At 46.5% G+C, this 27,201-nt stretch overlaps 2 protein-coding genes across 9 annotated transcripts in view; one reads left to right on the forward strand and one right to left on the reverse strand.

Moving 5' to 3' along the window:
• The window catches only part of UBN1 (ubinuclein 1), a 32,713-nt gene extending 23,855 nt beyond the window's left edge, over positions 1–8,858 (reverse strand). For both annotated transcript variants that reach the window (XM_043455921.1, XM_043455920.1), the window contains exons 1-4: positions 8,131–8,858; positions 3,949–4,236; positions 880–966; positions 216–311 (exon numbers count right to left, since the gene is read on the reverse strand). In XM_043455921.1, the coding sequence (XP_043311856.1) occupies positions 216–311; positions 880–966; positions 3,949–4,197 (432 nt within the window). In that variant the 5' untranslated portion in view covers positions 4,198–4,236; positions 8,131–8,858. The remainder of the gene's footprint in view (positions 1–215; positions 312–879; positions 967–3,948; positions 4,237–8,130) is intronic.
• A 130-nt stretch (positions 8,859–8,988) lies between these two features.
• The window catches only part of GLYR1 (glyoxylate reductase 1 homolog), a 32,622-nt gene continuing 14,409 nt past the window's right edge, over positions 8,989–27,201 (forward strand). For 4 of the 7 annotated variants that reach the window (XM_043455922.1, XM_043455923.1, XM_043455924.1 and 1 more), the window contains exons 1-9: positions 8,989–9,107; positions 10,189–10,225; positions 11,158–11,237; positions 19,408–19,546; positions 20,089–20,331; positions 23,912–23,998; positions 24,859–24,915; positions 25,622–25,672; positions 25,761–25,834. In XM_043455922.1, coding sequence (XP_043311857.1) covers positions 9,070–9,107; positions 10,189–10,225; positions 11,158–11,237; positions 19,408–19,546; positions 20,089–20,331; positions 23,912–23,998; positions 24,859–24,915; positions 25,622–25,672; positions 25,761–25,834 — 806 coding nt within the window. In that variant the 5' untranslated portion in view covers positions 8,989–9,069. Of the gene's footprint in view, positions 9,108–9,214; positions 9,234–10,188; positions 10,226–11,157; positions 11,238–19,407; positions 19,547–20,088; positions 20,332–23,911; positions 23,999–24,858; positions 24,916–25,621; positions 25,673–25,760; positions 25,835–27,201 lie in introns of those variants that run through there. The other 3 variants (XM_043455927.1, XM_043455928.1, XM_043455929.1) reach the window with 2 other exon arrangements.

Genomic DNA, 27,201 nt, shown 5'->3' on the forward strand with positions numbered 1-27,201 from the left:
CATGCTTCAGGTCAGTCACCAAGGTCCAAGTTAGGAGGCGTTCTGCACAGGTCTGATCACCATATTCAGAGAGGGAACCAAGGCCCAGATTAAGGCGTCACTCGGCTCCCTTCAGAGCAGCTCTTACCACTGAAAGGGCACACCCACTGACTCCACCCCCAGCTCCAGTCAGTAGGTGCCTGGGGGCCGCGGTCCTGGCGTCCTTAAGTACTCACCGCCTCAGAGTTATCAATGAAGGAATCGGATTCATCATAACCATAACCCATATCAATCAAGTCCTGTATTCGGTCTTTTCTACGTTTCTTTCCACCCTAAAATTTAAAATAGATCACATGCTTGTTTTTATACTTGTGAAAGGAACATACAACACAAGATCTAAACTTTGAACAAATTTTTAGGCCCAGGGTCACAGGACTTCTTTGTTTTTAATACATAGAATTAATTGTTGCCTTGAACTCCAACAGCTAATGACTAAGGGTTATAAAACACTGGACCAGTCTCTATCACACATCCCCCAAAACCGTGTTCCCTAAAGACCTTTCAAAATAGGACAGATTTGTAAATGCGTAAAGTGGCCTAAGACTGAAGAAAGAACTAAATGGCCTCACATGCCTTGCATCAAAACATTTATTTTCAGGACAAATTCTAAGAGTAAAAGCCTCCTTATGTTTATTCATCCATTTAGCTCCACATGTGTTCCTGCCATATGCACTTTCTGCACCTTAATGCATTTGTTTAATAACTTCATTCTGCTCTCTCCAAGCTCTGTATTCGTTTCACATTAGTGTTGATTAGATAAACCACTAAAGGAATATGAAAATGTCTGAAAACCTCTCCCACCCGACAAGGTTGTTCTGTTGCCCAAGAGAGAAATCTTACATATTTTTCTTCAAATTTCCTAGCAAGGGCCTCCACTTTATGCCTTTCCTTTTCTTCATCATTGAAAGGATCCAAGAGATCTTTCTTCTGTAAAGAGACCATTCCACAAAAATAAGTCACAAAAAAATTCCCACAAAGCTATTCATTGTACCTTCATTGATTCCACACCGATAAACTATATAATAAAAGCAACTTTTTCAGAAAAGACAAGGTAAAATACATATTACCTTCCCATCCGTGTTTACCTTACTTGTTTAAGAAAGCAAAATTTCAATTCATGAGACTCAACAGAACTTGATTCAGTTCATTTCAGTTCAGTCGCTCAGTTATAGTCACGTCTGACTCTTTGTGACCCCATGAATCACAGCACACCAGGTCTCCCTGTCCATCACCAACTCCCGGAGTCTACCCAAACCCATGTCCATCGAGTTTGGTGATGCCATCCAGCCATCTCATCCTCTGTCATCCCCTTCTCCTGCCCCCAATCCTTCCCAGCATTAGGGTCTCTTCCAATGAGAACTTGATTAAATACCTACAATCGCCCACTGAAGTACTAGGTCCTATAGTGCTCCAAATATGGCAAAAGGAGTTTAGTTGGGGATGCTCACCCCCATGTAAATCTGTGTTCCAATATAACTGGTTTCCTCTGTAATACTAAAAATTATTTTGTGCATTTAAAAACATTATTCTAAGAAAAGGTCCAAAGGCTTCAACCAGACTTGCAAAGCAACCAGTGGCTCAGAAAGGTTAAGAACCCACTGAGCACAGAACAAGCTCCTGACAGCTATTCAATCTTACCGGTTAGAAGAGTGATATGAACTTACTCTTCTCTCAGTGCTATCAATAGTCAAACCCAAGTTTGTGCCATTACTTTTCCTTGGAAGCCTATCTTGAAGGATCAATAATCTCCCTTCCCTCCCAATCTCAATACTATCCCCAGATATTTTCAAGTAGTCTTCCAAAGTTTGTACTCCATAAACCTTTCTATTTTTCCTCAAATTTTCCAGAGTTGGACCTTAAGCTTCCATGGCAAGGAATCTTAATTTTAATAAAAGACTTCTGTATCAAATACACTGAAGACTTTGGAGTCCAAAAACACTAAGACTGGACTTTTACTTTTTCTACAATGATCACATATAACCTAAGTGGTTCAAATAATTTTAAGAAACCCCACTCATCTGGAGCAGCACTGGATTTAATGTTTACTCCTTAACGACCTGCAAACAGCAATCATCCACGATTTCCTGAATGCATGAAGGTCTGCCTCTGTCTGAATACAGCATCTGGAATGTAAGCTCTTCTCTGTCCAAGCCCTTCAGGGCCTGCATCTGTACCAGACTTAACAAGTACCACCACTGTGACTCCTGTGACTTGTGTAGGTGTAATCCTCCTAAAGCATCTACGAGAGCGCAAAGTCCCTCTGAGGCTGGGACGGCAGCCTCCCCACGTTTACTCAGTCCTCAGCATTCCAGCACAGCGCCTTCACACTCTAAGACACACGTGTTAAGTGAGTTAGCATAAGTGTGTCAGATTACACCGTGCTTTGAACACTGCAGAGCAGACAGGGTCATTAGGAGTTCTGAACCTGAAGCCAGAAGCGAATCCCCTGAAATCGGACCTGAAGCTCTCTGTGTAAGTTCCACGCGTTTTTCTGCAATTGAGGAGGGCATCTGAACCCCACAAAAGGTGAAATCAGAGCACTGGAGTTCTGATCGCAGTTGACCTACTGATTTAGTATGAGCCCATAAATAAATACTTTAACCAATTCCTGCTACTTTCTCTTCCTCTCAAGGAAGAGGATACTGTTCCTACTTTGGAGAAGAGTTGATGAATGGATATGAAGTTACTTTTTCTCAGTCTACCCACTGGCCCTCATACAACCTGGCACAGACTGAAATGGCTTTCATTCATTCAATCAGATCTTTATTAAGGAAACACATTTTTATCTAAAAAAGTGGATAGTCCTTCGGACCAAAGACACCCCAAAGAGCACAACCACAGGTCAGACTGAAGGAACATGGTGTGGAGGAGTCAGGCACCTGCATCATCTCTTCAACCTGATAGACACTGTGAGCCATGCCCGCCCAACCCCCACGTCCCTGGAGCCAGTCTAGAGACGGGAACGCCGCCAGCCCAGGACCCTGCTCACCTTTCCCGCAGAGGCTGGCAGAGCACACAGGCTTACAGAAGGTGCTTAAAATAAATGCTCCTGACCCAGCTCCTACTCAAACTGCACGGTTCCACTGACATGAAATACAGAAACATGCAAAACTGATCTCAGCTATTAGAAATCAGGACAGTTTTGAGGGCTTGAGGGCTGAGGTAATATTCTGGGAGGGAAGAAGGGGGGTTTCTATTAGCCCCAAAAATGTTGCATTTTGTAATTTAGGTGCAGGTTACAGGAGTGTTTGTGGAAAGTCCATCAAGTTGTGTATTTATCACATGTGCACTTTCATTATGCACATAATTCAAAGTTTATTAAAAAAAACTGTACAATGTTAATGAATTGCCAAAACATCAGTAATAACTAAAGCTGGGTAATGGGTACATGGGGGCTTATTATATTATTCCTTCCACACTATACATGACAAAACCCACAAAAATAGGTTTCTATCCATCCAAGTAAAGAAACTATCCAGAATATTACTGTGCTTAGAGAGATGAGCAATCTGTGTCTTTTTTTGTCTGCCCTTGTATTAGGCACAATGAGATTCCCTTGGAAAAGAGAAATGCCCAGCATGAAATTCCAGGTCTGGAAAAGGCAGGGGCTGGTCACACTAAGATGCAACATTTATAGCTTTGGCATGAAAAAATCTGGTGTTTATTTGTGTTAATTAGCCATAATACAAATTAGCCTTGGCTGTGCCACACATTTTCTCTAGCATAAATGAGGAAAATGATTCTAGAAAGAATTCTAACCCTTCCCTCCAGAGGCAAAACTGGCAGACCATGAGCTTGCTTTGTTGGGGAGGCCAAAGCCTCTCTATGCTGCTTCCACCCTCCGGAGCCCTACTGACACACACTACCCTGAGCATTAGATCTGCAGAGCGAGTTGGGGCCACAGTGTACCTTGTCTGCGGGCTGAAGTCCTTTCACCTTCCCTCGTAAGTTCTTCACCAGCTCTGGGTAGAAGAACTCTGGGCAACGTTTGTGATCCGGCTCAAAGAGGGTGAGTGTGATTCGAACAGCAGCCGCGGCTGGCTCCGAGTCCTGATGCTGCTCTGCTCCCCCAACTTCCTCTTTCCGGGATTTCTTCAAAAACGCAGGATTCAAAGAACCTGGGAGAGAGGTGAACTGGACCCTGTGGGGCTCCGACATGGCTACCAACAAGTCTTAGCGGGTGTCACTGCATGGCTTCTGTTAACATTGAAAACAAGAGCCAGGTCAAACCAAGATGATAAAAATGGTGATTTTTCCTGTTCAGTTATACAAATTTTAAAAAAAAATTCACTGTCAAGAATCATCGTTAAATTTACCCTGATTATTGTTTACTGCTTTTTTCTGCCTAAATACTATTTACTTTAAATATAAAAAACTTCATATAGATATGAAAAACATCCCAAATCCTATATTTAGAGATAATCACTGTTTAGCATACTTCCAGTCTTTTTGTCCCATGCATATTCACTAGATCCTTGACACTTAAGAGAACCCATGCTGATACAGCCTTAAAGAATCCTCAGAACTGCAAAGGAACGCAGAGAAAACTGGTTTTCATTTAATTTATCCAATATACTTTTTTTTAAACTTCGGACTGAGAATAACCTCTTTCTTAAAACCTCTTTATTTTCAGCACCAGCAGTTTACTTTCATGTGGGGCCATTCTTCAAAATGACAAGGTTTTCATCAGTTCATAGAAGCTCTGCCTGCCCCAGGATAAGTTTAAGACCACTGTCTCAGGAGCAGTGTGGCTGGACTCACTTCCTCATACCAGTCTTCCTCATACCACCCAAACTTGGGCCTCAGCAAAGTGACAAAATATCACAAGCCAAAGACCTTCCAGGGGCTTTCCCCAGTGGCACTAGTGGTAAAGAATCCGCCTGCTGATGCAAGAGATGCAGTGTGATCCCTGAGTAGGGAAGATCCCTTGGAGAAGGAAATGACAACCCACTCCAGTATCCTTGGCTGGAAAATCCCATGGACAGAGGAACCTGGCAGGCCACAATCCATGAGGTCACAAAGAGTCAGAACGACTGAGCATGCACACAATATCCATATACATTATGTGTATGTGTATACATGCAATATTCACTTTATTGTGACCATAAAATTGTGACCTATAAAACCAGCTAATGGAATAAAATATCTAAAAATGAAGAGTTAAAATAATTCTAATTAGGAAGAAAAGCAACTGGCAGCAAAACAGGTTGTTTTTTGGCAGCAAAAAACCATCGTGCACTAAGATGTCAAAAATTTCCCCTAAAAGAAACTTCAAGGCCCCCACGACATCTGTGATGCATTGGATTATAGAAACAAATCCAAGGTGAAGACATAAAGGTACCCACTCATAAAAGCAGGCAAAGTCCCACCATATGAAGAGAATCTGCACATTAACCAATGAAGGATGTAAAAAGGTCAACTTAGAAGTGGTAACTAGGTCCCTGCCTGACCAGTAGGTAATTTAAAAATGTAACCTTATCTTGGCCCAAATTTTAGACAGTATGACCTCAGTCAACCTAATGGTAAAAAAATGCATCTCGTGGTTGTTAAGTGATTTTGCAGGCCTGAGAATTATAGATGTAAGACTAGAAAATAAAGTAAAATCAAACCTATAACATACTAACACTTAGATTTTGTATTAAGTTTCATAGTCAATGTGATAATTGCTGTTGCTTGTTAGTATTTCAAACATTTAAGAGAATCAGACATATTAATGACATTAAAATTACAATTTTAATTTGAAATCCTTAGAAAAATATAAAATTGAAAGTGTGCTTTTAAAAGACCTGACTTACATCTATAAAAGTTTATTAGACTTACAAGAGTGAAGTCGTGGAAAGATTTAACTTTAGGTTTATGAGTTCACTGTTTTAGAAGTTTTAGGTACTTGGGAGAACAAGCATAAAGAACTTTAAATGCAGTTTAAAATACTCAAAGAAATTTAATTTTTAAAAAAGTTCATTGTTTATGAGAATTTAAACTATTAAACTTGAACTGTGGTGGAGAAGACTCTTGGGAGTCCCTTGGATTGCAAGATCCAACCAGTCCATCCTAAAGGAAATCAGTCCTGGGTGTTCACTGGAAGGACTGATGTTGAAGCTGAAACTCCAATATTTTGGCCACCTGATGAGAAGAGCTGACTCATCTGAAAAGACCCCGATGCTGGCAAAGATTGAAGGCAGGAGGAGAAGGGGATGACAGAGAATGAGATGGTTGGATGGCATCACCAACTCCATGGACATGACTTTGGGTAAACTCCGGAGTTGGTGATGGACAGGGAGGCCTGGTGTGCTGCGGTTCATGGGGTCACAAAGAGTTAGACATGACTGAACTGAACTGAATCTATTAAACTGGTGCTTTAATTGAAACTTTGTCAAAAATCAAATTTTTTTTCAAATAATTGAAAAAATCTAAAATGTTTATTTTTACGTATACATTCTTAGATTTACAAACAAGATTTGTTGAAAAAGCTTAAAAGGCTTAAGAAAGATTAAACATTTAAATACTCAATTTTAACTAGTTGACTCTTAATTCTAAATAAAAGCACAGTATTCTACAAACGAAAGCACCCCTCTTAAAAAACCTCAACCTGGAGAAGGAAATGGCAACCCACTCCAGTATTCTTGCCTGGAAAAGTCCATGAACAGAGGAGTCTGGCGGGCTGAAGTCCATGGGATTACATGACTGAGCATGTGTGCACGGGGGTGGAGGGAGAGGGGTTGGTAGCAATAAAGTGGTAGAACTTAAAAAAAAAAAAAAAAAACCTCAACCCAGGTTATCCAAGAAATTCAAGCCTCCTTTTGCATCCCTGATTATTCCAAGGTATGGTACTTTTTGTTGTTTCTATATACCCTCTCAATCATATTTTCAAACTGATTATTGGTGAAATGTAGAAAAACCCACCGAATATTGTGTGCTAATTTTGTAATTAGTCTCCTCAATGAATTCCTAGCTATTTTAATGGTTTTCCCTTAACTCTGTTTTTCAAAATAGGCTGTCCTGTCCTGTTACAGTGGAGAAGGCGATGGCACCCCACAGCAGTACTCTTGCCTGGAAAATCCCATGGACGGGGGAGCCTGGTGGGCTGCAGTTCATGGGGTCGCTAAGAGTCGGACATGACTGAGTGACTTCACTTTCACGCACTGGAGAAGGAAATGCCAACCCACTCCAGTGTTCTTGCCTGGAGAATCCCAGGGACGGGGGAACCTGATGGGCTGCCGTCTATGGAGTCACACAGAGTCGGACACGACTGAAGCGACTTAGCAGCAGCAGCATCCTATTACAGAAATGAGAATTTTGTCTCCTCCTTTCTGAAAAATAATGTTCTATTTTTGTTTCATGCCTTATTGCATTGGCTATAACTACCAAGATAATATTAGACAATACATTTACTCATTACCATGTTCCCGGTTCTATCGCAAATGTCCTTAGGGTCCAGTGTGATACTGTCGTACGATTCATAAATTTTACTAAGTCATTAAAAGGTATCCTTTAATTCCTCAAAAATTAAGAGTTCTTAAACCAGGAAGATGTGGTCAATTTTCTTATTTCCTGGAAACTTAAATATGCTTTAAAAAACGATCAGTCTGGTCTATAAAACAACATGAAATAGTTAACAGTGAATGACAGCTCCTGAAACTAGCTGACGGTACTTCGGGGAAGCTGAACGCAAAAAGAAACCGGGCCACAGATGAGCCAGTTCTCGAAAAACCCCCTCTTATACAACCAATTTACCTTTGGGAGACAGCGTGTAGACCTGCCACCTTTTTTTTTTTTTTTTTTTAGCATAGGATGGCTCAATAAAAGTCCGGTTCTAAGTTAAGTCAGCATCGGCGTTGGATTCTTTGGGTTCTACAACTAGAACTGGGGATCTTAAAATATTTTTATTTTCTACCTGGGCTGTTGAGCAGACGCTGTGCTCAACTGCTGTCCCCAGTTCCCCATTGAACGGCTTAGTCTTAACGCACTGATAAACTACGCCTTAGCATCTGCCTTCCTGCTGTCAAAAAAAAGCCTGCTCCCAACTTCCCCCCAAAGTGTCAAACTACAACAAGGCTGACGTGAGAGCCCGGACCCGACAAAGACACGCACCTTTGTCCCCGGCGCGACGCAGCCTACGGCCCCGCGGGTCGCTTTCGTGCCCCTCGCGGCAGTCTTCATGCCGGCCCGGGAGATCGGGCGGCGGCGCCGCTAGCGGCCGGCCCCCGAGCCATGCCTCCCAGAGGGCAGCCGGCCCGCGCCGCGGCCCATGGCCGGGTCCCCGGGCGCCCGGGGTAGTGAGCGGAGCGAGGGGGGGACGGCTCGCCGGCTCTGCCGGCCCAGGAGGAAGCGGAGAGACGCCGGCTCCACGTCGGCCGGGCAACTCGGAACCTCGCGGCGGGCAGCGCTGCGCCCCGGAGAGAACTTGCGGCGCGGAAGCAGGCTCGGAGCGGCTCCCGCTGGACGCCGGCCGTTAGAGAGTGCGCCCCGAAGGACCTGTCCGTCCCCCAGGGGCGACCACGCAGAGCCCGCTGGGCGCGGGGCCCCGGGCGCGGGCGGAGCGCTGGCTTCCAGGCCGCGCCGAAGTCCGTCAAGGCAGCTACCGGCGCGCCTACGCGGCCGGCCCCGGGGCCCGCGCCGGACTAACGGCCGTAACGGAAGTGCTGTCGGGGCGGGCGCTGGAGGCCAGGGCCCGGGGGCGGGGCGGGCCGCACGGCCGGCTCCCTCGCTCGTTCAGCCGGCCGCACCGTCGCCGCCGCCGCCGCCGCCGCCGCCGCCGCCGCCTCAGACCGCGGCGCTTCGTTGTCACGAGCCGGAGGGAGGGGGAAGGAGCCGGGAGTCTAGGAGATCCGGCGCGCGGAGACCGCGGCGCCCGAGTCACGTGCCGCTCGGCCGGCCAATAAGCCCCTACGGGCGCAGTGACGTCAGAGCAGCGGCGTGGCCGGGGGGACGGCCGGCCCCCATCACGTGGGCTGCCTCACTCCAATGGGCGGTGCCGGAGCGACCTGATGTTCCCGACCGCCCGTGCGTCGGCGGTGGTTGGGTGGTAAGATGGCGGCTGTGAGTCTGCGGCTCGGCGATTTGGTGTGGTGAGTCCGGGCGGCCGGGGCCAAGAGCGGTGCGCCGAGGAGCTGCCTCCCCGGGCGTGGGGTGTGTGGCCCGCCCCGAGGCGGCCTTTCTACGCGCTCCAGGTCGTGGAGAAAGGGCGAGACGAGGTGCCGGCGCTGGGAGTGAAGCCGGGCGGAAGGGGCAGCCTGGCCCCGGGGGACTGAGGCCGAGGGTGGCCGCGGTGGGCCCAGCTCCGAGCACCGACGCCGCTCAGGGAGAGCAGCGCTCCGGACCCGGACGCGTGGCGGCCCACTGTGAGGAGAGTGCCTGGCGTCGCGCGGCTTCCACGGACGCCCGGTTCCTCGCCCCGGGGTCTGGGCTGGGGGGCTCCCAAGAAGAGCAGGAGAGCCGGGGAGCCCACGGGGCCATCTCGTCTGGGCAAAGCCCTTCGACACCCGCGTTGCGCGACGAAACCCACCTGTGCGGGCGGCTCGGCCCGGGGGTGTCGAAAGCGGACTGCCGGCGCTGCGCTTTAAAGAAATGGAGGGGACACTTCTCCATTACAGGCGAAAGCTTGGCAGTGACCGGTACCCTCTCGTTGTCGGCTTCTGTGTCCCGGACAACCGCCCGGACCGAGACGGGACTGTCGCCGCCTCCCTCGAGCTGCGCAGCTCGTCTCTTCGACCCGGAGGAAGGGCTTCCCTTAGCGTTTTGTCAAAGCCAGGCTGGTGAATTAAACCAGACTTTGTGAAGGGGAAGTCTTGTGTTTACAGAGCGAGCTGCCCTCTACTCCCGTCACGTCACGGGCAGGCTCTAGACAAACGGCTCTCGGCGGTTTTGTTTTGTCTTTTCTGTATTCCTCGTCACCAGAAGGATGCACCTATCTGGCGCACCGAAGTCTTCGAATTTTTTATTTTATTTTTTTGCATTGCGTTTCTGAGGAATTTGGGCATCTTGGGCCCAGCTGTGGAAGCCACGTTTAAGAATTCCTTGTTGCCAGCTTTTAGTGTGGCAGTGGAGGGTGAAGGTGGATATTTAGGAAAATAAATTGCATGTTGAGTGTGTTGAAGGAGCTGGAGTTGCTTTTCCAGGGCAAATGCTGACTCTCTGTGTTTTCTCTAGGGGGAAACTCGGCCGGTATCCTCCTTGGCCGGGAAAGGTGAGTGTCTTGCTACTGAAGGAAGAACGTCTGAAGTTGGCTTTGAGAAGGGGGAGCATGTAAGATGGAATTCCCCACAGACTCTAGCATTGAGTTAAACTGGGCTTATTCAAATAACACACGGGTTTTTTGTTTTTCTTTTTTTTGTCTTTAGTATCAGTTTATTTAGAAAAGGCAGTATACATAAACCAGATCTTTTAATCTGCAGTGAATTATTATTTCTTGACTCAGAAGTGGTTTTTGATAAAGTTTTTTAATCCTGAAAATCCGTTATGACTTGAATTTAGCTTTACATAAATCGAACAAAAGGAGAAGATGAACTTTTGGGGAAGAAAAAAATCTAAATGTAGGTTAGTGAAAAGTCAAAGTATTTTTGTCCCAACTAAGTTTAAATCTTCCATTTTACCATATGTGCTGCTCCAGTGCGTCTTTGCAGAAGTTGGCATTCCACATTTTGCATGAGGCGATCCTTCATAGCTTTCCAAATGTTCTGTTTTTATATTCCTGCTCAGAGCCCAGGAAATGTCTTTAGACTGTGTCTTTGCAATATGGCATTTGCAGTGCCTTATTTATTCATTACTGTTGTTGTCACCTGTCTCAACTCTTGTACAAAAGAATTTTCAGGAGTGTCCTGTATGTTTCTTCAGTGACGACAGGGCCACATTGCAGGAGTAATACTTTTAAAACAGGGCCATTTTAGTTAAAGGTATATTATATCTACCGAACACTATAGATAATAATAGATGTTGGGAACTCCTGGAATATTTGCACATTTCCACGTATCTCAGTAGAAAAGCACCAGGTTTGAACATAAACTAGGCCCTGTGTTTGGTTTTGTTTTTTTAAGACATATTTCTTTTATTTCATGTTTTTTCTTACCAACTTATCACTGTGGAAAAAAACCTTTTTTGTTTTCCTCTTTCATCCTCTAGATTGTTAACCCGCCCAAGGACTTAAAGAAACCACGTGGGAAGAAATGCTTCTTTGTAAAGTTTTTTGGAACAGAAGATCAGTGAGTAGTGCTCACTAAGAGTTTCACTTTCCTATGTTTGGGAGTTGCCCTGGGTTGAAGCTGCTATGTGAATATTCTAATTCGGTCTCCTAATTCAGTCTTATCATGCTCTATAAAAATGGCATATCCTTCTGGTTTCTGCCTAAATAAAAGGTGTTATTTTTCTCTCCCAGACATCAGTTGAGAAATAGGGCGATGCCTTCTAGATATGATCACCTCATTGAGATAGGTTCTCCCATCTCTTTACTCAACCCCTCTCCTCTCCAGGCAGATCCTTTGTTTTTGTTTGGTTCTCTTTTAATGGCTGTTTATGATTGTGGTTCGGGCAGGAGTTATACAGTGAAAGCTAAAATTTCTTTTGTCTTATAAAAGTAGTTGTTTAGCCTTGTTCTTGTAAAACTAGATGATTTTATCTAGCATTGTAACAGTAAAGCTTTTTAACCAGATCTGTTCTAGAGTTGAAATCAGGATTGTTAATTTGAGATTCTTTGATAGGCCGTATAATAAATCGCAGCAAAGGGAGGAATGTGTACTCATGTTTCCAGTGACTTGTTTAGCTTTCTCATCACTCCATCAAGTTGATTGCCTGGTTCTAGCTAGATGGTTTAATTTCTTTAAGTAATTGTGTTTGTATATGTGATTCTTACAGGAAAATGTAGCTTTGGGTTTGAAAAATGTATGCTTGTAGAAAGTGATGTATAACATTCCATAGGAAAATGTCTTATAAATGGTATTCTTTACTAGCAGAATTTTGCATCAGAGTGCTCATCCTGGTTTAGAGTTTGCATAGCATGTCTGCATTCACCATACACACATGTACCGACATACCCAGCCCCAGTGCTTGTCTCAAACCAACCTAGCAGCCTTTTGGTGGCAATATTTCAAGGGAGTCACTGGCCCAGAGCTATGAGAGTCAGAGACAGTCTGGAAGAGGGGATGTTCTACTAATGCTGTGCACGTCACAAGAAAGAGCATCTGGATGCATAAAACAAGGACTGAATGCGCAGCCAGACACCAAAGAGAACTTCTAGGAAAGCAAACGCTATGGTCCCTGTCTTCCGGGAACTGAGGTGACAAGACATAGACACTTCAGATGGGACCAAGTGTATGAGGAGCGGAATTATTACAGGATTCGAGAACAAGGAGAAATCAAGAACAGCAAGGAGAAATTTGAACGGGGTCAAAGGAGTCTTCTTGAAGAGACAGGATTTGGATCAAACTCTGGAGGATGGGTAGAATTTGGAGAGGAATAGTAGGAGCATTCCAGACAGGATGCCGTAAACCACTGGGAGATAAGTTGAACGTGTGGACAAAGAAAGCCTTCCTCCCAGAGGTAAAGAACCTGTGCTTGAGGAGAGCAGGGCAATTTTGTTGGCCTACCTTGGTTAGCTGAATGAAGAAGTCACCAGTCTGGAACACAAATGGGAACTCATAGAAAGTGGAGAGTTAAACAGCTTTCAGGGGACCTGAAAGCCATTGTGTTTTTATGATAATTTTTAACATGCTGGAAGTCTAGAGGAATAAACTGTCCCTGTGTATAAGAAATACTACAAATAGGATACAGAAAATTGGAGCGGAGTGTATCTCAGCACTCAAGATCTCAGCCAGGCAGACCATTGAAGCCAGTGAAAAGGATGTGCTCTCTGGACACAAAAATAGCGTGTTAGTGATGGTGGTGATGTTATGAAGTTTCTTGAAGAGACTCTTAAGCAAACAGATACACAGCAGTGGCTGGATACAGTATCTTTAGCCTTCTAAACTTCCTTGATACTGTTCTTCATAAAAAGCCATTAAGTTATGAGGGGGCTAACATGTTAACTTTTTGTAACTAAGCAGTTGTCTTAGTGAAAGGAAACAAAGGGAAAGGAGCTGCAGCACTTCTCTAACCAGAGAAGAGTTCTTAGTAGTCAGCATTGAGGCAGAGTTTAGAATCTTTGTATCTTCTGAAGGGGAAACCTCCAGATTGTTTCTTAGTAGCAGATTACTTTGGGGACAGAGCTCTGGATTGTTACTGGCCTGATGTATATTCAGATACCAATTTCACCTGCTCTGTGATTTGGGCCGTTTGACTTTTTTAAGCCTCTGGGTCCTTGTCCAAATGTGGGGACAACACTCTACCGTGCAGTTATGAGAAAGTAGCATCATTTGCTCATTGTATTGGTTGGCATACAGCAGGTTTTCAACAAGCATTGGGTTAGGGTTAGATCTGTTACAAAAAAAAAAAAAAATAGTTGATGAGAAGCAGGTGGCTTTAAGTAAAGAAAATAGGAGAGAGAAAGAAACGGACCCTGCCCATGGTAGGGTAGGGTGTGGAGGATCTGTGTTTGAGAAGAGAGTGGTCTGACAGCTGGAGATTCCCAAGAATGTCAGCCAGGTTTGCTCTTTTGACCTTAAAGGCTTTGAACACAAAATGATACATTGTGCCACCTTTTTTTGTTTGGCTGATGTTTTATTTTTGTTATTCTTTGTTTCTTATTTTTAAAATTGTTTCACCTTTATGGAAAAACTACATTGTTCCTAGCCAGGGGTACTATGTGCTGTCCAGTCTGTCCTCCTGATGGAATCTGACAGAATTAACATTGGGAAAGGGGACTAAGTCAGGTGAGAGAGAGAACTCTTTAATGTGAAAAAGCAAAAACTGAGGAAAGAACATGAGCAGAATTGATGAAATAATTGACCTTAAGGAGATAAACACTGACTTGATCATAAATCCTCAGGTGTTTGACAAAGGGCACCGTGAGTAGAATAAACATTGTGTGACCGTGTTTAGGAGGGTTGCGTTTAGGACTGTGTATGAGGAGGGCTGTGTGAGATATAGTTCAGACAGGAAATGCAAGTGGATTTTAGGAATGAGAACTGCTTTGTGACGGACAGAGCTGTGAGTGGCTATGGCAGAAGCCGGACTCTACCTCCCCTTAATGCCTGCTCCTGGCACATCCTAGAGGCTCTGTCAGTCACAGGGTCCTGATCTCAGTGGACATGTTCCTGTCTTTTAGAAACCTGATTTTTTTTCTATTCTTCCCTTCCAAAACATCTAGAAAATTTTGTTGCTGTCCCACTGAAAGAGAGTACCAAGAAGAGAGGATCCAGGAGTGATGTCACCAGGATGGCGACAGAGTTCGTCCCTGACTTTGCTCCCCCTCACAAAAAGGAAGAGAGGATTAGACCTTCCCAGCCAGCCTCCCCTGTGACGGGAAGGACTTAACAAGATGGCCCGGTTGAGCTCTCTGAGCCTGGGTGGCTACATGGGAACTGCCCACAGTTCTTTTCTATTTAATGAAAATATAGAGGGGAGGATACCGCCACCACGGGACCATAGCCCAAGACTAAATCTCTGGTGCACGAGGGCCCACCTTGAACAGGCGGTTGCCATCAGGAGGAACTGAGCTTGGGGTTCTAAAGTTTCTTCAGTGGCCGGGGATGGCGGAATGGAGGGAGTTCATTCAGTTTGCAGGTGTGCGAAGCCCACGGAAGACAAACCAGTTCAAAGAATACTGTGGGCAAACGATGTGTAAATCCGTAACAGCTACTTCAGAGTTTGTATAGCAGTCTTCACATCTGATCCTCACTATAGCCCTTTCAGAAAACAAGGCAGTTGTTCCGGTTCTTATTTTTCAACAGATACAGAAACTGAGAGGCAGGAAACTTGAGGACTTAAGTGATAATATGTCCAAGGTCCCAGCCTGAGGTTTTTTTTACATCAAGCCAGATATAAGGTGGGACAGGCTGGTTGTGAGGTGTCTAAGTAAGTGCTGAAATATCAGTAACTGCTAGAAAAATCTGCCTCGTAATTAGAGGCACGGCAGGTTAGACCCACCTGAGCATCCCCCACTTTCCCTGCCTCCAACACCATGTAGTGGTTGGAGGCTTAAGACAGGCCGGGAGTGAGAGCCACTGCTCAGTGTTTGAACTGAGCCAGTAGTGTCCTGCCAGAGCTGGACAGCCGCGATCCTCGAGAGCGCTGGCAGCGGCTCCTGCCCTTCAGGTGAGACACCCTCCGCAGCTGCGGCAGGGCGCCCCGGGGCAAGGGTCAGGCCCCTTGTAGAGACCAGTGAGGAAAGCAGTGGCTGGCCGTGGCGGTGCAGCTTGAGAGCCTCATCCAGCACTGGGGATTGTTGTCAAGTTTCGGAAACAAAAATTTTCTGTATGTTATAGGCAAGTCTTTGTTGACATTTGTATGATAGTCAGTGCTTGTAATTAACCGAAATTGTTAAACTCTTAACTGTTTTGTGACCTTTTTGGTCTTTTGATTTGCATTGGGGGGTGTGTCTTGATTTCTGCATAGTTTAGACTTGGACCTGTAACACCTCAGTAATCCTCAGTCTCTGTGACTGGTTTAAGCTGGGGGGAGGGGGGTCTGAGAGTTATTTACTAAGTACTTCTCACCAAATCCAGGTGGAGGGCAAACATACCTCTCTGACCATGTCCTTGTTCTCATCTGTGGCCTATGCCTGTATGCCCTCTCCCCACCCTGGTCACTGTTTCCGAGAGTCTGAGACACATATGTGGGTGTGTGAGATCTTTCATAGACTGGCTTCTTCAGTATGATATCTATATAGTCTAGTTTTAATTAAGAGGAAGGCGGGTCAGAATTATGAAAGTGTTTGAAAATGTGAGTTTTTTTTAATGTTTGTTTATGTTTGGCTATGCTGGGTCTTTGTTGCTGTGCAGGCTTTTCTATGGTTGAGGTGCGAGGGCTTCTCACTGTGGTAGCTTTTCTTGTTGCCAAGACTTCAGTAGTTGTGACACACGGGCTTAGCTGTTCCACAGCATGTGGCCAGGGATTGAACCCGTGTCTCCTGCATTGGCAGGAGGATTCTTTACCACTGAGACACCAGAGAAGCCTGAAAATGTGATATTTTTACATTCATTCTGAGTGTATAATCAGAGGGTGGCTTAGGGGAAGGGTTCTGTTCTCAAACGAGAAGTATTTGTAGGAGGTGTATCAGGTTACCGGGGTAAGTTTGCTCTTTGCTCTAACAGGTGCAGTTAACCGGCAGCCAGGCAGTAGCTGCCCACCTGTACAGACCTACACAAGGAAGTCATGGGGGAGAGCCCCCTTCTCAGTAGAGATAGCTCATGTGCTACAGCACGGGCCCTTGTTATTGATTTGTTGAGGGATTTTTTTTTATTTCATTTATGCAGATTTTTAATATTTATTTATTTATTTGGCTGTGCCAGATCTTTGTTGTGGGATCTTAGTTCCCCCACCAGGGATCAAACCCAGGCCCCCGCATTGAGAGTGCACAGTGTTAGCCTCCGGACAGCCAGGGAAGTCCCTGATTGTTGTTTTTTTAAGACTAATAGATATTTAGGGTTTCCGCCCAAATCAAGCTTTAAACCGTTGAGACAGTTCCATTCCTCCTCTTCCCCTCAAGTCTCTGGCCCACAGGCATCTAGTTATACTAGTTTCTTACGACGAGTGCCTCAAGAGATACTGGGTGCATAATCAGGAAGTTGCATGTTCCTTTTTCCTCGTCTTTATGCAAGTGCTAGCATACTACACACACAGCTCTGTATCTTGCCGTTTTCCACTTAGCCAAGTATCTTAAAGGACTTTCCATTTCATTCTTTATAGTGACCTCACTGATTGCCAGTTAGCTTGTTTTCGGGCATTTACTTCTACAAACAATGTGTAATTAACTTCCTTGAATACAGAAGCAAAGCCAGTTCATTAGACACAACTTGACTAAGCGTGATTTTTTTTTTTTTAACTTCTCAGCCTGCAGCAAATTGATTGGAAAAAGTGCAGTTCCATCTAGGCATTGGGAGCACATTGAGGGAAATCAAAAGTTACAGCTTAAATCAAGCAAAGAAACAGAACACTCACTTTAAAAACATATAAACAACAGCAACCACCACAGAAAGCCTGCACAGTCATCTGTTGTTTTAGCCCAGAGGCCAGCAGTCCAGCCTCCCTGACATGCCTGGAAGGCTTCATTTACTGAGTAATTATTGAGCACCAGTTGCATGCCAGTTCCTGCCTGGCTGGCCTCAGTAGGACCTTGCTGAAGCTCCAGCTGAAAAGCACACTCTTTTTTAAGGAGACAGAGTTTTGCAATATAGTTTTTGGAGAAAAAATTATTGAAATGGCCAAAGTAAATTTCCTTTCATTGTGCTTTCAGGAGATAATCCTTCTGGGGCTCTGCTGGGCTCATGTTTTATTTACTATTTTTCTGATGTGACAGGATGTTTCTCCAGCAGAAGGTGATTTCTTAGGTAGATTAACATTTCTCTTGAAGTCATACTTAAACTGTCACTTCTTTTAGCAAACTTATTTTCACTTTTCAAAGATGGTCATAAGAGAGGAAAATTTCATTTTAGTATCTCAAATGCCAGTCTTTATTTAGGATGAATCAATTTTGACTATTGCTGTTCTCTTGGCAGAACTCAGTAATCCACTTAAAATGCTTCAATGGAAGATAGGCCTGGGTTTATTGGTGCTTTCTCCACAAATATCCTCACCTTTCCACTTGCTCTGAGTCCTCGGTTAGTGTGAGGAGATGGGGGAAGAGGGATTTAGGAATCAGGATTCTTACAGTCCTTTCTCAGGGACGCTTGATTAAAATCACCCCATCCGTCTTACACTAGGAATGCATGCAGGTCTCAGCATCTGACCTGAAGCTGGGAGAAGGAGGAGGTTTCTTTGAGGATTGTAGGTCTCTAAGTTTCATTACTGATACTGAGTAATTTTTCACCTCAGAGCTCCCAGTTAATCTGAAAGTTTAACTTACTTTTCATCTGATTGTGCTGGTGGTTTGGCCTTTTAACATTGTAAACACACTTGCTGAATAATATGGGGTCAATTTAATTCCATTTTTCGTCCTTATAGATTGGACCCATGGGGTCTGTTGTGTCCAATTTCAGACTTCAGGATGAGTTGGTCACTTGGAAGTTACCTGCTTACCTCATCTTTTTGGAAATCTGCAGTGAGACCAGCGTCCGAGTCCCCATTCACTGTTTTGTTCTCGCTCGTCTTGTTTACCCACAGAGAATATGCCTAGTCCTAGTTTGCAGACTGATGGTTCCAGATGTTGTGTTTTTACAGACCCATTATTACAGCCATTCGCACAACACGGAGCACAGGTGGCTGTTGCTGGGTTAGTAGCACTATTTTTATGTGCAGAGGTTAGCACTTCGACTATTATTAGTGAGTATTCTCTAGCTTTCTCTAAAGGAAAGAAGCCTAAGTTAATGTAATAGCCCCATTTCTATATCCTTTACCTGACCCACTTTTCTGAAGGTTATGCTATGAAACCTCTGAGTTTTACAAGGTAAAATATGTAAATAGACTCTTAACCTTGCCAAGCCTATAATTCTCTCCATTGTACCGTGTTTTGGAAACTGACCGTCATTTAAGGAAACCACAAAAGCCACTGGGGGCAGATTCGTGCAGGTTAGGGTGGCAGGCCAGTTATTCCAGGGTTGATGGCTCTTTTCATTCTCACATGTTACGCATTGGTGGTGGGAATCAAAAATCAGAAGAATATGTTTCTCTCCCTTTAATCACAGGCAGAGCCTTGTTTCTGAAGCCTCCTTTTGTGACTGCTGCCCTTGTTCCGAACCGTGTGTCACCTGTTTTGTGTGGTTCAGTAGCCCTGGGTACAATCATTCATGAAGAAATACAAGCTCCGAGACTGCAGACATCTGCAGGAGCAGCAGGTTTTTGAAGCTGTTGCCTTACTTTAGCTCTCGGAGCATCCCTGAGTCTTGGGATTGACAGGTCATCGGTCTGACTGAGGTTTTTGACTGGCAGTGATGCTGCTATGGTTGATAGTGCCAAAAGTCCTGATTTCCTGGGCTCCAGATGGAGCCATTTGTGTTGTGAGAGTGGGAGCGCATCTCCAGGTTTCCTTTGTCCTGAGCTAGTGGCAGGGTGTGTGTGTTTCAGCATGGAAGGCTGGTGAATGAGAGTGGAAATAACCCACAACGGTGACTTTATTTGGAGGATGCTGATTTTGGTGGTGGTGGTTTGACTTGTTTCCGGAAAACATACTTTTAGGCTCAAGAGTCTAGGGGGTGGTCAGTAGTATGTTTTGAAAACATGGCAGGCCTGTTTCAAAGACCAGTTAAACCAAATGGATACTTGCCCTCTGCTGGGGTGAGATCTTTGATACTTTCTGGCATAAGCAGTGTGGATCATGTCCTTGTTCTGTATGTTTTCTGCCAGTGCCTGGATCAAAGTGGAACAGCTCAAGCCGTATCATGCACATAAGGAGGAAATGATCAAGATCAACAAGGGGAAGCGATTCCAGCAGGCTGTGGACGCGGTGGAGGAGTTCCTCAGGAGAGCCAAAGGGAAGGACCAGGTGAGAGGCCCCGTGGTTCTCACTCTGTGCCGACTCCAGGCTGGTTCTTTTCTGCATAGTAACTAACAGATTAAGTATCGCCCGAACCTGAAGCTATTCTCGTGAAATGCCAGTGGGGAGAGAGCTACTTTAGGTCTAAGGCATCAGCATTTTGCTGATCAGATTGAAACTCCATGCATCTGGTTGACCTTTTTGGAATAGATTGTTGCCCTCAGGAAAGTCGTTTAGACCCAGCAGACGTCCCTCAGCTTTTGAGTACAGCACAGGCCTTCTCCCTTTTATGGAGGTTAGGAGCATGCCTCTGGGATCTGTCCACTGCCTGAACGTAAATCCAGTTTGGGGACTGTGGCGAATGACTTGAATTTTATTTTACTCTACTTCCCCAAATGTAAGCAGGGGTGACAGCAGCGCCTACTTCATAGGACTGTCAGGTGGATAACGCATGTACAGAAGTGCTCACCACCGGGCGTGGCCCGCGTAAATAGGGGTCGCGACGGTAGCAGCCATTGTGGTGGTTATCACTATTATTATTAAACTTACAGACGTCATCCCACAGTTCTGCTGATGACAAGAATCGGCGTAATTCCAGTGAGGAGAGAAGTAGGCCAATCTCAGGTGATGAGAAGCGCAAGCTTAGCCTGTCTGAAGGGAAGGTGAAGAAGAACATGGGAGAAGGAAAGAAGAGGGTGCCTTCAGGCTCCTCAGAGCGAGGCTCCAAGTCCCCTCTGAAGAGAGCCCAGGAGCAGAGTCCCCGGAAGCGGGGTCGGCCCCCCAAGGACGAGAAGGTTGGTTCTGTCTCTGTAGCTTCTGGGACTGGTGACTGTCCTTCTACAGGGCAGAGTCTAGCTCTCCTGTGTGCTTCAGCTCCCTGAACGGACGTAGGGTCCCTTGCTCTGTGCTGCCCTAAAGAATTCTGCAGACAGGGAAGGGGCACGGCCTGGACGCACAGGCGTGACAGGAACACAGAACTCGAGCGTTCAACCAGACACATGGTCAGGGGAGTAGAAGGGTCCACTGAGCCAGCGTGCAAGGGCTGAGCAGGAAAGAAGGGAAGGGCTTCCATGGACGAAGGGCACAGCCCACGTGGGCGTGTTCTTGGCGGGCGTAGTCTTAGTCCTGGTACAGGACAGATGGGTAAAGGCAGCTTGTCACTAGGTCATGGAGAGCCTCCAGGTCTGCTTAAGCAGTGTTGTGCCACCATGGAGTCAGTAGGGTGGCGTGAAGGTGTCAGAGCTGGACGTGGAGGTGGCGGTGTGTGCCAGGCTGTGTGTTACAGGTCACGGCTGGCAGTGAAGGAAGGCTCAAAGCTGATGAGAAGGGTAACATCAGGTGTGTGTTCATAATGGGATTTCCTTGGGGAGGGGGAGGGGAGAGTTAGCAAATACTGAAAGGAACTGTGTGAGAAGCACTTCAGAGGAGGAGTTGGTAAGATTTGGTGACTGGTTGCATCTAGGGGATGATGAGAAAAGGGGAAGGGAGATGATTTCAAGTCTGTGCCTGGAGAAACGTGCCTTTCTTCTGAGCAGAGGAGCTGGCTTTTGGGGCGAGAGGACCAGTTCCATGTGTGATGACATTGAGTGATGTCTAGACTACCAGGGAGGCTTCCAGGAACATAGGATGGAAATGTTGGTGTGGGGGAGCAAATATCTAGAGAGGACATTAGATCCTGGAGCCCTGATTGTGGTTATCTTGAGGGAAAGCCAGGAGAGAGGAGAGGGGAGGGAAGAAGTTGGCTTTGAAGAGAGAACGCCCACAGCTCCAGGCTGGAAGAAGTGGGTGGAGCTGGCGAAGGGAAGTAAGGCAGAAGTAACATACCTCTCACCTTTCCAGAAAGATCTATGTGGGTCTTGGAAGCCAGAGGAGGAAGATTTTAGGTGAAGCAGGTAGTCTGTCAACACACAGGGGAAGATTGTTAGAGCAGGATCAGAGGCTGGAAGCCAGATGGCCGGCACAGACCTGGGATGATGGGGCCGTGATGAAATGCTGGAAATCAGATGGAGGCGCACAAGTTGAGATACCAGCGAGACCAGGCAGGGATGGGAAGAGGGTGCTCAAGTAGGAGGCTGAGCTGAAGGTGTTAGGGTGGCAGCAGCTGCCATCTGGCGAGGCCATGCCCCATGCTCGGACTCCCAGCCAACTTTTGCCAGATCCTTTGGTTTTTCTCAAGAGAAGCTGGAAATACAGATTTTTTTTTTTTTTTTTGGAAATACAGATTTTAAGTGAAATGTTCCTATTTTATATATTAGAAGCTAATTCAAATTTTTACAACATTTCTAAGTCCAAAGGAACATCACTCTGGACTACATTCAGCCTGTCGGCTGCCGCAATACAACCTCTGCTTTAGAGCGGGTCCTTCTGGCTGTTCAGTGACCTAAGACAGAATAGATGAGAGCAGCTGAGTGGTGGGGACAGCCCGGGTGACCAGGAGCGCAGGGAACCTCCGGCCAGAGGGGAGGGAAGTTTAGAAACTGCCGGGTGTGGTGCATGAAGAACTTTCAGGAGATGTGATCTGGCTTGACCCGGTTGAGTTGATTTCGTGGGGACCCACAGAAATCTGGGCTGCTGGGTTTTATCTGTTCTCCAAATGCATGCTGTCCGGCATCTCACACCACGGATCTCACCACCTCCTGTGCTCACCCTGAAGAGAAACAGCTTCTTTGGGGGTAAAGGGAAGTATGAAGGAGAGGAAAGGAGGCGGCCCTGGGGTCTCCATGACCTGCTACAGCTGTATGACCGTGGCCAGCTCCCTTCACCTCAGTTTCCTTGTTTGGTCATTGAAGATAACAGTGCATCTTAGGTTTATTTTAAGAATTAAATGAGTAACACAAGCCAAGCACTTAAGATAGTGCCTGCAGCACTATACATTTGACAAACATTGCACATTTATTATTTTTCAGCAGAAGTGTTTGTGTGGTGAGAGTGTGGTGGTTGTAGTGCACTCCTGGGGGCCACTGCCAGGCTTATGTGGAGGGACTCTTCTCACACAAGCATGTGTGTTGCTATAGTGATCGTCATTTGGCTGGCGAGCTCCTCATGAAGCAGAGTGCAGTAGTGTAGCTGGGCAGAGCCCCCGATGAGTGCTGTTCTGAGCCATAATCCTCTGTCCCGTGAGGGTTAGCGGAAAAGGCTGAGCTCGATGGCAGGGGTGTTGATTACGTGCGGGAAGGCGAAGGCTGGGTTTGTGTCCAGCCCCATGGGGGAGCCATGCTCAGGGGGTGCACACACACCCTCTCTCTGGGGCTCGAGTCCTAAGAGGAGAACTGGGACTGTGGGCACAGACCACGGGACAAAACAGAGCTGTCCTGTGGCCCTCCTAAAAATCCAGACTCATGCAGTCAATCAGGAGTGGAGGCCTTTGCTCAGTGCTGGATGGACCCACAGCTGTTTTCCTGCCTTACTCTTGTTCTGTTGTTATGATCACTAGGCTAGTGACCATTTACATTTAAATTAGTTTACATAAAACCCAAATTAAAATCCAGTTGCTCAAGTCACACTGGCCGCATGACAGGTGCTCCATAGTGACACAAGCTTCCTGGCTGTTGGCCTGGACCAATGGGATACGGAGCACGGCCATCGTGACAGCAGCTTCTCTGGGGCAGCGCTGCTCTGGGCTACTTGGTTTCGCTTTCTGCATCTCCACACCAGTCTGGAGATCTAGGGATAAAGCTACAGCTCGTCTGCTCCTGCCCCTCTGCCGCAGGCTGCCTCGTGTCCCTGTCCCCATTTGCTGTCTCCCAGCCTCGGTGGCCCTACTGACACTTGCCCACAGCTGTCTAGTGGAGAGCGTCACCTGCTGCGCTGAGCTCTTGACTCGCTGCCCCCACGACACCTTCCTTCTGTCTGGGGGGAGAGTGGACTCCTGGATCCTGACTGCCCCAGGATCTAGTTCTGGCTTCATCACTTAGTGGCTCTAAAATGTTGGGCAGATCTCCTCACTGCACCACGTAGCTTCCTTAGGGTTTTTTTGAGATACAATGGATTCCTTTTTAAGTCAGTACTGTTTTTTCTAATGCTCATTATTTGCAATAAGGAGTTTTCCCTGTGACCTGCTGATCACACTACAGACCACAGTTGGTGTTTCAGGTTACCTCCATCCTTGAGGAAATTTGGCCCAGGAACACATTTGTCATTTCTGGACCAGAGAAAAGAAAGCTTCCCTCTGTGTTGATAAGGACTCGCCCTGTTTCTCCCGATAAGACAGTCCTCAGAGCTGTGCCTGGGGAGACCATGGAGCTGGCTAGGGGAGTTTGGGGTGGAGTGTGACTGAAGGAAGCAAAGCAGTGAAGAGGGGCCCCCGACTGAGGGAGGAGGACCCCTGCTCCTGAGGTGCCACAGTGTTGTGACCACCTGTCTTTCCCTCTGTAGGACCTCAGCATCCCTGAGTCCAGTACTGTGAAGGGGATGATGGCTGGACCCATGGCCACATTTAAATGGCAGCCGAACGTGAGCGAGGTAATGACCCCTCCCTTGGGCCATGACAAGCCCAGCCTCAGAGCTGGTTTCCCAGCCTGACTGTGGTGTGCTTTTCCCAACACTTTTTACTTGCCAATGAATACAGAAGTGTGTGAGTCCACCCTGGCACAGGTTTGTGTCAAGTTTGATTTAACTCACTCCAGACCGTTTGGCATACCCACTTAACCATCAGGTATATAATCACATATCCATGTTACAGGTTTTTGCTTTTGGGAGTAGTGTTGATTTTTACAAAAGTGGGATCATTCTGCAGTTTTTTTCCACTTGGTACTTTATAGACACACTTTGATCACGTACACGGCTGTGATGTTTGGTTACCTGCACAGTGCCTTATCCTTGGAGTGGGTGCGCCTGCTGTTCCCCTGCTGCTGGACCTGCTTATGAAAAGCCCTTGAAAGTCCTGCAGTCGTTGCCTCCTCCTTTCTGTTAATATTAACCCTCGGTGAGCATTTGGCACCAGGTACAAGTGGGCCAAAATCCTAAGACTGGAGGAGCCTGAGAATTTGGCTTGGTCTGCTGGGTCATCTGAAGTGACTGGTGAATGCTGGATTTAAAAATCACTGGTACACTTTTTAATTATTTTTCCACAGTGTTTGGGAGTAATTTATACACCAGCCTGGCAGAAACATCCATTCTTTTCCACTTGAAGCCAGTTTTCCTCCAGTTGGAATGGGCATTGTTTATAAAAGGCTTAGAACCAGAGTGGGAAAAGAGTTTCCAGGCAGTTGTAAGCTCAGCTCCCAAAGATGTGTCAGCCAGAGGAGAGACTGGTTATCAGTAGAGGGAGGTGACCTCTGGTGGAAGATAACTTGTTTTATTAAATCATTTTCTGATTTCAGCCTGTTAAAGATGCAGACCCTCATTTCCATCACTTCCTGCTCAGCCAAACTGAGAAGGTAGGTTTGTTCCTTGAGATTCTTGATCCTCCATTAGGAGCTGGCCTGAGGGGAGAGTGCTGCTTCGTTGGAGCCTCACCCTAGTCTGCTGCCTGTACTGCTGTCCAAAGCAGCAACTAGTTAAATTTAAATCACATAGGGGACCACTCGTGAATCAGGCATTGTTAAGATTTAAAAGGAACCCAAAGCTTTTAAAACTTAGTGGCTGTGTGCTTGAGACATTTGTGGTTGCCCTCAGAGTCTAGGACAGAAAGCCAGCCTCAGGAGCTGGCGTCCACCCATGGGTGGCCAGAGCTGCTGGATGAAGATGGTCTTCCTTGAGCCCGGGGGTTGGGGCAGTCTCCCCAGGTCTCTCCAGGGCTGCCAGGTAGGCTGAGCCCTGATAGGGTCTGCTGATGGTGTGTGACCTTGGAGTTGACACATCAGGATTCCAAGGCCAGGTACACTGACCATGCCCATAATTCTGGACGTATAAACCTCTGATTTTCAGCATCATCACCAGCAAAAAGCACCTTGTAGAGCCACATGAGAGCTGAGTGGAGTAATGCGAATTAAGTTTTCGCGTGTTGGAGTTCAGCAGAGTTGTACACCAAATAAGTTTTGATCTTAACTTTCTGTTTTGGGTCTTGCCTCAGTAGGGAAATAGTAACTAAGACGAGTTAAATGTCCAGTTTAATAAGTGATTTTTTTTTTCACTCTTTATTAGCCAGCTGTCTGTTACCAGGCAATCACAAAGAAGTTGAAAATATGTGAAGAGGTAAGTAGGTTCCACGCCTCCTGACTTTTATTCTCACCGGGGCCTGGCACAGGCAGGCCAGCCTGACAGCCTGTGTTTCCTCCCCCAGGAGACGGGGTCCACCTCCATCCAGGCCGCAGACAGCACGGCAGTGAATGGCAGTGTCACACCCACAGACAAAAAGTAGGGCCTTCGGGGGAAGGGCTTCCTTGGGCTCTGGTTCTGTGGAGCTGGGGGTGACCTCAAGGGGGCTTACTAAGGGTTGTGTCCCAGCCGTTGCTGGGACTAAGTGGAAAGGGAAAATTGTAATTCTTAACTATTTGCCTGGGAGTAACTTGACTTGCGGGAGACAGAAATTGCCCTGTGAATGTACTGTGGATTTGCTCACTAGTGAGTCTCCTAAGCAGGGAACACTTGGGTCAGTGGTTCTCAGACCTTCCTGTGCCTCGGAACCACCTGGAAGACCCTTCGTAAAACACCAATTGCTGGGCTGCACCCCTAGCGTTTCTGGATCAGTCGGTCTCAGGTGGACCAGTTCCCAGATAAGTGGCTGCTCATCAGGAGACCACACTTGAAGAACTCCTGACCTTGGCCCTGGTGGGGGCAGGTGGGAGCAAGAGATGAAGGCAGCCCGTTGTCCTGCCTTCCCCAGTCCTCCCAGTGTACCTGCCGGCTGCCCTCCACCCCACCCAGACAAGTGGGGTGCTTCGACTGCGGTCCCCAGGCCTTAGCTGGCATCCACCCTCGCCTTTGCCTCTATTCTGACAGCCCCTTGTGCTTCCCAGTCGTGATGATGAGGAGGGCTCTTAAGGAAGGAGCATTCTCCTGAAGAACGTCTGAATCTCCCATCTGAGTCTTCTGTGCGGTTCTTTCTCAGACTAAAAACACTTTTTTTGTGCTGTTGAAGTCACTTGTTCAACCAGATATATTTGGTGAACTTCCATTGTGGTGTGAAGGAGCTGGAGGCATGTGCTAATTAAAGGAGGAATGGGTGTCACCCATTAAATCAATGAGGAATGTGTTGGCTTTTTTTTAAGAAGTCCAACTCCAGGCCAAGGACAGAGTCCAGTGTTTTGTGCCATCACTCAAATCCTTTTTTATTATGAGTGTAAAGCCAGCTACTGAGCAGATTAGCTGCATCGTACCCAGTCCACCTGGTCCACATTTTCCTTGCCTCAAGGACATCATGAGCAACTGTCAGTTGCCGTGTAGAAATGCATAAACTTTATCCCCAGGTCTTCTGGGTGTCCTGGAACACTGAACAAAGGAAAGAGAATTAGTCTGTCATGATTTAGAATCCTAGAGAAAACTGGTTGCCACCCAGGTAGCTGTGAATAACAGATTATACCTTTGGTGAGGAGGGTGGTAGGTTCCATTTTCAGCATTTGATTCAGGTGACTTAGAGCAGGCTAGACAGAGAACATGAGAGTGTTGTATTCCCGCAAGGATAGGGGAACCTTTGAGCCAGTTGGCAGAGGTGGCTGTAGATATGGCTCCCAGGAGACTGAAAATACTGAAGGATAACAGCGGTCAGAGTGGAGAAGCTGCAG

The sequence above is a fragment of the Cervus canadensis genome, chromosome 32 (genome assembly GCF_019320065.1).
Source record: "Cervus canadensis isolate Bull #8, Minnesota chromosome 32, ASM1932006v1, whole genome shotgun sequence".
NCBI classification, from domain to species: Eukaryota; Metazoa; Chordata; class Mammalia; order Artiodactyla; family Cervidae; genus Cervus; species Cervus canadensis.